Genomic DNA, 7,895 nt, shown 5'->3' with positions numbered 1-7,895 from the left:
ACCATTTTACGCACTGGAACTTTACTGTAACAACTCAGACTAAAAGCAGCTCCTTCAGGTAGTAATCGGAATGGTACAGGCTGAGGGAAGTGGGCAAGCTCACAACTTGTACCTGATCTGGTTTGGTAACGTACGCTGGGCTGTCTGAATTTCACTTGGAAAGTGAAGTGCAGGAGTCACTGCTGACTCTTCCTCTGATCTTGGTCGCAGGAGTAATTCAACCAGTCTAAAGGAATTTGTGCACCACTCAGCCTTCAACTGGGTCTGGTGACAAGCAAACATCTATTTCGGACTCCCCCCTGCCAATAGCTGTCCAGCTTCCGTACTGTTCTCACTGAACAGCTGGGGAGCAGGCTGGAATAGGAAGTCATCCATCCCTTCGTACTAGCAGTGATCCCTGTATTTAGTGCCTGAACTGCTGCACTTTCACCTCCTGTATGTCCTTCTAGAAGGTAAGTGATCATAGTGGTAGGAAAAAAAAATAAACACCTTTGCTGCTGTACAAAATGTTTAAAAGAGTAATTTATTAGAAAGTATTATAAAAGCTGGTTTTAGCACAGGGGATGCATTCCACTAGAGAGAAAGAAGAACCAGAAACATGGTAGTTCTCTGGAACTTCAAATATGGGAAGGCTGTTCCCTACCTGTTGCTTCTGATCACATTTGGGGAAGATCTGGGCTCAGTATCCAAATCTACATTACAGAACCAAGCCTCCAACAAGAGATCCTACCTGAAGCAGGGAAGATTTCACAAGGAATGTTTTGTGCTCTCTGTATGCTCGCTTATAAAAAAAAGCAGCGGGGACTATGGAGAATGGAAGAGGAGAAGCAGGCACAGTCAAAAGCACATCAGCACCATGCTGGACCAGGAAGAATACACGTGATCTAAGCTGTAGTAACTAGAACGTGATGTAGAGACGTCATCCACCCAAGGAAGGTCCAAGAGGTGAATTTTTTGGTAGGTCTAAAAGAATAACCTGTATTAAGTTTTATTTCCAGAGTTCTCCCAAAGGTTTATTCTGTACCTCCAGCATGGTTTCCTCTGCAATGGACTTAATTTCTCTGTGCAAGTCTTCTATGCTCTTTGAAGCATCAATCATCTGTTGCCAAAACACAAAATACAGAAACATGTTCCTCAATTTCCAACACCATGGGGAAAAAACCCACCTTCCTGCTATTTCTGCTCTCCCCCTTTACTCAATATCGTTACAATTCATGAGCAGTGAAAGGAGCTAGTTACACTTCTCATGCACTACTTCTGCACTGGAACTGGAAAATTTATTTTACACAGGAACAGACACTTAAGAAGTAGATGTGCGGCAGGATGAAGGGAAACAAAAAGGGACAGCTTGCTTGATTTTCACCTTTACAGAGACTGCAAGGCAACAGAACAGATGTAAAGCAATACAACCCATATCAAAACTAAATTCCACAAAGCTTGTATTTAACAGGAGAAATTCCAAGCAGCAATGTTTTTCCTAATATTGTTTTAGAAAACATGACATTTCACTTCAGAATTACAGCTTGCAGGTCATCACAAGTCAACGTTAATTGGCAAAAGGTTTTGTTTCCATGGCTTTAAAATTATTTAGGAGCGACCAAGGCAAAGGAAGAACTTGGTTAAAAGACATAAGCAGGTGCAGGTTGATCATGATGACCTATTTGATCATGATGACCTATGAATACTGGACCGCACAGCATTGTTGTGAAAGAGCAGACTGCGAGGCTATGTATAAATACACTTCGTAATTAAATGGTAGTCTTCTCATTATGGAACAGCTAATGACCCAGCTTTGTGCTCACACAATATTCTCAAGCAGATAGAGGACCTCAATTTATTCTTGTAATTGATGGTGTACTGAGCTCCATTTCATGTTCTGGACTACATGGATATTTGGCAACTGTTGATGTCTATTATTTTATCTGATGTTGAGGGGCAAATTGCCAGGAATGCTAACTGTACTGTTAATGGGTGCTGGAACTGGATTTCTGTGCTCACTTCAGGGATACCTGTCACCTCTACATCATCTGTTTTGGTTATGTACTTGTTTAATAGCTCTGCAGTTTGGCGTATTTTAAACAGACATGTCACTGATACTTTAAACGAAAACTCCTTTCGCATAATGGGTAGAGAGATAGCAGATGACAAGTAATAAGGGAAATATATTCCACTGCTAGAATCTCTGGAAAATCAGGGTTTGCAGACTAGACGTTAGGTAAGTTCCATACTGTCTAATACAATAATTTTGACAGCATGCTCTTTTTTTTTTTTTTTAATTTTGTGCTATGGTGTATGTTTTCTTCTCTTCTGCAAAACCAACAAACAAAAACATTCCCCCACCCAACAGGGCCCCTTACAGTATCCTGGAGCAGTGTGTGTCAGCAGTGCCCTGCTGCAGGCCACAGCAGCTTTGGCTGGTCCCCAGCACGCCCCCCCAGCTTCTTGCCAAGGGCAGGAAGTGGGAAGCACAAGGGCACAACACACACGATCCAGGGGGGAGCCCTCTCGTGAGAGACCACCCCCAGTCTGTGACAGACCCCTTAGGGTTATTTCCTCACCTTCCAGTTTAACGTCTTGTCCTTCATCAGATGATAGAAGGACTGCAGAACTTTCTCTTGGAAGAGGCTGTTCTCGTAACGTTCGCTTCCGAAGTCCCCTCGTGCTGCTGCTTCCTCTGGGCTTAACTGAAGAAACAGAATCAGGTCTGGCTTTGGGAGTCCAATGTCAGGCTGTTTGCACCAGTCCACGCAGAAGTTCTGTCCCAAACAAAGACAACCAAGTTTGAGGTGAAAGAAAGGAATGAGAACAAGGGAAAGAAGCAAGATAGCTGGAGAGTGGGGTAGGGGAGGAACAGCCAGAGAAGAGATGCAGCACAAATCACTGAATACAGCCCTACAAACTGAAAAGGTGATTTCCCAGCCTAAAATTCATGAATTCACTCCTGGCAATTTTGAGGGTCCAGATTTTCCTAGGTGCCGTGCCCCTCTCATGCTCACTGAAGTCAAGCAGAGCTAATGATTTTAACATCTCTTCCGCAAAGCCCAGCAGAGGGAAATAATGAGTCACATTTTGAAGTCCACACAGCGATCAGTCCAAAAGAAAGGTGCTCCCAAATATAAACACCGTGCAGCTTTAGTAGGTTTGTGCCCATGGAGATACCTGTTTGAATACCTCCCGTACACCTTCTCAGCCCACCCAGGAATTCCAGCCCCGATGCAAGAGACAAAGCTTTCCAAATTTTGGATCCCGCTGACAAATTTGAAGACGTCCACAAGGGTATATGGATCCACAACATTGCAGAGACTGCTGAGGCTTGTCTGACCCTGTTACTCCTTGCTGCTCATCCACGTGGTGGACAGCGATGCAATCAGGGTGCACGTACCAAGAGCGACCACCGGGCTTGGGGGGATGAGGATGACACAGGGCATGGGAGCCCAAGATCCACTCAGTTCTTCCAGAAAGGGGGAAAGGTCTAGGTAGGAATAAATTCAGGTCAACTCCCAGCTGCGTGGTTGCTGTTGCAGGCAAGCTTTCAGCTTCTGTGACCACAGGACACTCTTCAAGGACCGATGGCTACAGAGCAGGGATGGGATACATCCCAGCGCAGGCCAAGAGTGTCTGTAGTGAAAAGAGCTTTAAACTAGGTATGTCAAGGGAACGCTTACAAGCTGTAGAGAACTGAAGGTGGCAGGCAAGGAGGAAGCGTCTAAGGGAAAATATGAGAGCAGAGGCTCTCTGGAAAGCGGCACTACTGGGGACCTATCTCAAGCACACAACATGGGAAACACCCAAGGAATGTCCCTGCACAGGACGCTGCGGGGCTGTGATCCTGCTCGGATTACAGGGGTGAGGTGGGACAGCCTGCCAGACTGCTGCGCTGCAATGGATCCACAGAGGCTGTTCAGGAAAGACAGGCTGGAAGGTGAGGAGGAAGAGGTTGTGCTGTTTGCAAAGGAGTGTCTGCAGCACAGGGAGCTTTGCCTTGGGATAGGAGATGAGCCAGGTGGGCACCTATGGGTAAGGGTCAGGGACAGACCAGAAGACAGGACGTCGATGAAGCCTTCTTCATACAGATGGAAGAAGGGTCACAATTGCAGGCCCTGACAGTCATAGAAGACCTTAGCCACCTGTGTATCTGCTGGGCACAAGCGGTCCAGGTTTCTCAGGAATGCTGAAGACAAATTCTCCACACAGGTATTCAATAAGTTAGCGAGTGAAGGTGCCCTGATGGACTTGCTACTCACAAGTGAAGAGGAACTGGCTGAAGGTGTGAAGATCAGGGGCAGCCTTGGCTGAAGCGAACAGGATGGTGGGGGTTACAGTCCAGAGAGGAGTGAACAAGACAAACAGAACTGCGGGTCTGGACGTTAGCAGAGCAGATTTCTGTTTATCAGGGATCTCCTTAGCAGGGTGCCCAGGAAAACTGCCACGGAGGGAAGAGAACCCAGCAGAGCTGGTTGATCTTCACAGCCAGCCTCCTCAGAACAGAAAAGTGGAACATCCCAGCGTGCAGAAAGCACGATAAGCATGTGAGAAGGCTGGCAGGAATAAACAAAGAACTCCTAACTAGGCCCAAAGTGCAGAAAGGAAGCAGACAGAAGATGGAAATAGGCACAACACCAAGCAATAATACAGAAACATTACTCAAGAGTGCAGGGAAGAAGCTGGAAAAGCCAAGGCTCAGCTGAAGTCAGAAGTAGTGAGGGATGTGAGTAACAAGGGCTTCTCTAAGGATGCTGGCAGCAGGAGGACGGCTAAGGAAAATGTAGGCCTGCTGCCCAGTGGGACTGGGGACCTAGTGCCAAGGGACAGAAAAGGCTGAAGTACCTGATGGGTGTTTTGCATCACTTTTCACTGAGAAGGTTTGCCCCCAGCCAGCCAGGTCCTCAAACCTACTAGCAAAGGGGGCAGGAGTGCAGCAGCACCTGCAGTAGAGAAAGACACATTTAGGGAAGCAGTCAAGCCAGCTGGACATATGCAAATTCACAGGACCAAATAGGATGCATCCACACATACTGAGGGAGCTGGTAATGTCGTGGCAAGGCACTCCATCACCTCTGAAAGGTCACGGCAAGCAAGCAAAGCTGCTGAAGACTTTACAAGAGGTAAATATTGCACTCGTCTTCAAGAAGGAAGATCCAGGGAACAGCAGGCCAGTTGGCCTAACGTCAGCTTCTGGGAAGGTACTGGACCAAATCCTCCTGAAAGCCATGTCCAGGCACATGAAGGAACAAGGCAACTGGGAGCAGCCAGCAGGGATTTATCACCGGGAAACTCTGCCTGGCTCTCGTGACAGCCTTCTACAGTAAGGCCGGCTCTGAGGATATGAGGAGAGCAGTAGGTGCTTTGTACCTTGACGTAAGCATGACCTCCTTTCCACCAAGCTGGTGAGATACGAACTGGTAGGCAGACAGTCAAGTTGGCAAAAAAACGACGAGGCTGCTGGGCTGAGCGTGGTGACCAGTGGCACAAAGTCCAGCCGGTAGGTGGCTGCTGGTGCCAGCACTCAAGGATGAATATCCTTCATCAATTATCCTTCATCAATCATTTGTTCAACATCTCTAACGACTGAAACGACAGGACAGGGCGTTCCCTCAGCAACCTTCTGGATGACACCAGGCGGGGACAGTGAGCACACAGGAGGGCAGGACTGCTATCTGGAGGGACACAACACACTGAGGAACAGGCTGCCAGGAACTTCAAGACATTCAGCAAAGGCAAACTCAAAATGTCCTACCCTGGGGAAGAAAAACCTGATGCACCAGGACAGGCTGGAGGCTGACCAGCTGGGCAGAAGCTCTGCAGAAAAGGGGCTGAGGCTCGTGGTGGACACTGAGCTCACTATGAGTCAGCAGCATGCCCTGGCCGCAAAGGCCAGCAGCAGCCTAGCTGTATAAGCACGAGGAGTGATCCTTCTTCCTGTCTGTCCTGCACCCACACCTGGAGTGCCATGTCTGGTTTGGGGTTCCCCAGTGCAACTCTGGAGTGAGCCTACCTCGCTAACAAGTAACCTAACGAGTTTCTCTGTTCTTCTGGGGGAAGGGGTAGACACAGGCACACAGGCCACGTTAACATTTAAGCTGAAACTTTCATCCCCCATTTCAATCCGCATTTCCCCAGAAAAGGAGCCTGGGCCACACTGACCGACATCGAGAGCAGGCCTCTCCCCGTTTCCTGTTTCTCCAAATACAGAGAGAGGCAGGGCCTGCTGGGTCCTTCACTCACCTCCTTGGCGCTTGTGAAGGCCACTCCAGAAAAGGCATATCTGTCAACCACAAGCGTGACCCCTTGACGTAGCTTCTCTTTCATTGAAGGCCTGAAAACCATAGAGAAGAAAAAATAAGTTACACTTCCGACTTCAAACTGATCATTAGCAGCATCAGGGTCATCCGTGACACTGATCATGAATCAATTCCTATTTGTGCTCCGTCCTCTAAGATATTAAGCAAATACCCTTTCGAGACACCCACATTCAGGGTGCACCAGTGCAGGGCATTGCTCTAGGCAGCTCCACAGCTTGCAGCACGATCACCGATGAGCTACAGCCAGGCACGAACAGCTTAGTCTTCCTTCCTAAGTGGTGCAGTGGGTTTGAAATACTTGCCTCTGTCAGAGAAAAGCATCCTTTATTTACAAGAGACATTTCTTACTGCAGCTCACCCATCTGCCTCATGCTCTCCCAGTTTGCTCGGCACTCCTGCTACAGCAGAATCAGCGAAGCTTTTTTTTAAAAACAGAAAACATTTTGCAGCACAGAGGCCCAGGTAAGCACAACAGCTGTCACCGACGGCCCCAGCTACACACACAAAGCCTCCGTTTGGCAAAAAACCACACGAGCAGTAGCTCCCAGGCTGGGGCAGCAGCTCAGTACACCAAAGGCTGTGCTCAGGGGCTCGGTGACGCTGCGGTTTGCCCGCTCCCTTTGGGCTCCCAGGTGGCGGTGCTCAATCCAGGTGGCGATGAAATCCCCTGGTTTCTGGACCCAGCAGCACAGAGGGAGCTGCAGGGGACGAGCCCGAACCCTCCACCCACACCGGGAGGGCAGCTCACAGGGAGGGCAGCCCGTTTAGGGCGCTGCCTGGGGCTGGAGGGGAACGGGCACAGGCTCCTGGCCTCGAGCAGGCCGTGCCTGGCCCTGACCCCGACCCCCAGCCCGGCGGGGGCTCGCTGCTCGCTCAGGCCGGGCCCGAGGGCAGCAGCAGGGCTGAGGGGCGCAGGGCTGAGGGGGTGCCCGCCTCCCCCCCCCCCCCCCCCCGACCCCCGCCATCTTTACACGTGCTCCCAGCGGTTGGCGGAGAACAGGAGGTGCACGGCGTGGTCCTCCACGTCCTTCTCCCCCACCAGGTAGGCTCCCAGCAGCCGCCCGATCTCCGTCGTCCTCTCTGCAACCGAAGGGGCGACACAGCTCGGTGGTGGCGGCGGCGGTAACGGCGGCAGCACCCCCCCCCCCCGACACCCCCCCCCCCCGAGCCCCAGCCCCCGCGTACCGGGGAAGCGGAGGAGGTCGGCGCGGTGCCCGCCGGCCCGCAGCGCCTCCACCAGCCGCCGGCCCTGCGTGCTCTTGCCGGCCCTGTCCATCCCTTCCAGCACGATCAGCGCCCCCCGGCCGCACGCCATGCCGCCCGCTCCCGCTCCCGGTCCCCGCCCCGCCCCGGCGGCGCTCTGGGCAGCGGGGAGCCATAGAGGCGGCGGAGTCCTCCAAAAGGGAGGCCGGGCGTTAAGGGGGGGGCGGGGGCGGTGCTCGCCCGCTGTTTTGAGGGAAAAAACGGGGAGAACGGGCAAAGGGCGCGCGGTGGGGTGGTGGGGGGGGAGGCCGCCAGGCGCAGCGCCCCCCAGAGGGCACCGAGGGAGCGCCGGGCCCCGTTGTGAGGGGTGAAGTGAGTGGTCCCGCCCCC

The 7,895-nt window shown here is 51.5% G+C and overlaps 1 protein-coding gene across 2 annotated transcripts; it reads right to left on the bottom strand.

The window, feature by feature from the left end:
• On the bottom strand, nt 1–7,797 carry DTYMK (deoxythymidylate kinase). 2 transcript variants are annotated; one of them, XM_083848699.1, is made up of 5 exons: nt 7,488–7,729; nt 7,274–7,382; nt 6,226–6,316; nt 2,559–2,756; nt 1–1,099 (listed from the first exon to the last, which is right to left on the bottom strand). In XM_083848699.1, exons 1-5 carry the CDS (start codon nt 7,615–7,617, stop codon nt 989–991), a joined length of 639 nt encoding a protein of 212 aa, XP_083704825.1. In that variant the 5' UTR covers nt 7,618–7,729; the 3' UTR covers nt 1–988. The 2 variants fall into 2 exon arrangements, with proteins under 2 accessions (XP_083704825.1, XP_083704826.1); XM_083848700.1 differs by lacking the exon at nt 7,274–7,382 and having other exon boundaries at nt 7,488–7,797.
• Between the last annotated feature and the right edge of the window lie 98 nt (nt 7,798–7,895).

Source organism: Anser anser (assembly GCF_964211835.1).
Source record: "Anser anser genome assembly, chromosome: 9".
In the NCBI taxonomy this organism is placed as follows: domain Eukaryota; kingdom Metazoa; phylum Chordata; class Aves; order Anseriformes; family Anatidae; genus Anser; species Anser anser.
Note: the sequence above shows the minus strand (reverse complement) of the source record. Positions and strands in the feature narration are given on the sequence as shown.

Excerpts from the sequence above, each read along its gene's own strand:
- DTYMK (XM_083848699.1), bottom strand. The coding sequence starts at position 7,617 with ATGGCGTGCGGCCGGGGGGCGCTGATCGTGCTGGAAGGGATGGACAGG. Across the intron at positions 2,757-6,225 it reads CCTTCACAAGCGCCAAGGAG|AACTTCTGCGTGGACTGGTG; the intron begins GTGAGTGAAGGA and ends TGTTTGGGACAG. Across the intron at positions 1,100-2,558 it reads ACAAGACGTTAAACTGGAAG|ATGATTGATGCTTCAAAGAG; the intron begins GTGAGGAAATAA and ends TTTTGGCAACAG.